Source organism: Sphaeroforma arctica (assembly GCF_001186125.1).
Source record: "Sphaeroforma arctica JP610 unplaced genomic scaffold supercont1.1476, whole genome shotgun sequence".
Lineage (NCBI taxonomy): Eukaryota > Ichthyosporea > Ichthyophonida > Sphaeroforma > Sphaeroforma arctica.
The window spans coordinates 3,566-4,259 of NW_014039082.1; the positions used below are offsets into that span (position 1 = coordinate 3,566).

Below are 694 nucleotides of genomic sequence, written 5' to 3' on the forward strand. Positions count from 1 at the left end.
CGTTTACCTCCACCCCTCCAGAGGGAGGGCATAGTAGATCCGAAGGGATGGATCTTATCTTACATCCCTGCTTTCGGATCCCCACTCAAGAGTGGGGGACCCTGAAAGGACAGGACAGGACAGGATACCTCCCCGGAACCCGGGGAGGTGTCCTGACCCCAAGGGGACAGGACACCCCCCCGTAGCTTAGGTTAGGTTATCACGGGGGGGACCCTCTCGAGAGCCTGTAGGAGGAGGTGTGTTTACGTTTACGTTTACCTCCTCCACTACTCCGAAGGAGGGAGAGAGCGGGCGTGTAGATGTAGGTGTACCTGTAGGTGTATACCTAGGAGGGTCGTGAAGGGTCCCTAAAACTACGGACCCCCCTACATCCCCTAAGATCACCACCCCCCACCATGTACGCTACGATCCTCGTAGCCATGACTACCATGGTAGACCCCCTGAGTGTCTCACCAGGGGTACAGGGGTCGTACATCTCGGAATCGTAGATCTGTACTCTCAAAGAGAGTGACTCAGGGACTCCCGGAGGGAGTGTAGAAGGGCTACCGCCCTCCACCATGTACGCTACGACCCTCGTAGCCATGACTACCATCTGATATGATCTTACATCGTGGAGGGTGGCATGGGGGAGGGTCACTCCACCAGGGGGACCCTCCCCCTGGTGGAGGAGGGTCCCTCCCCGGGTTCCGTAGGT

General features: G+C 58.1%; 1 protein-coding gene across 1 annotated transcript; it reads right to left on the minus strand.

Annotated features, from left to right (window-relative positions):
• Positions 1 to 369: 369 nt before the first annotated feature.
• On the minus strand, positions 370 to 583 carry SARC_10990 (hypothetical protein; the record flags this gene model as incomplete). Its single annotated transcript, XM_014294938.1, has 1 exon — positions 370 to 583. A coding segment is annotated over one exon (214 nt), but the record flags the coding sequence as incomplete, so codon positions are not given.
• Between the last annotated feature and the right edge of the window lie 111 nt (positions 584 to 694).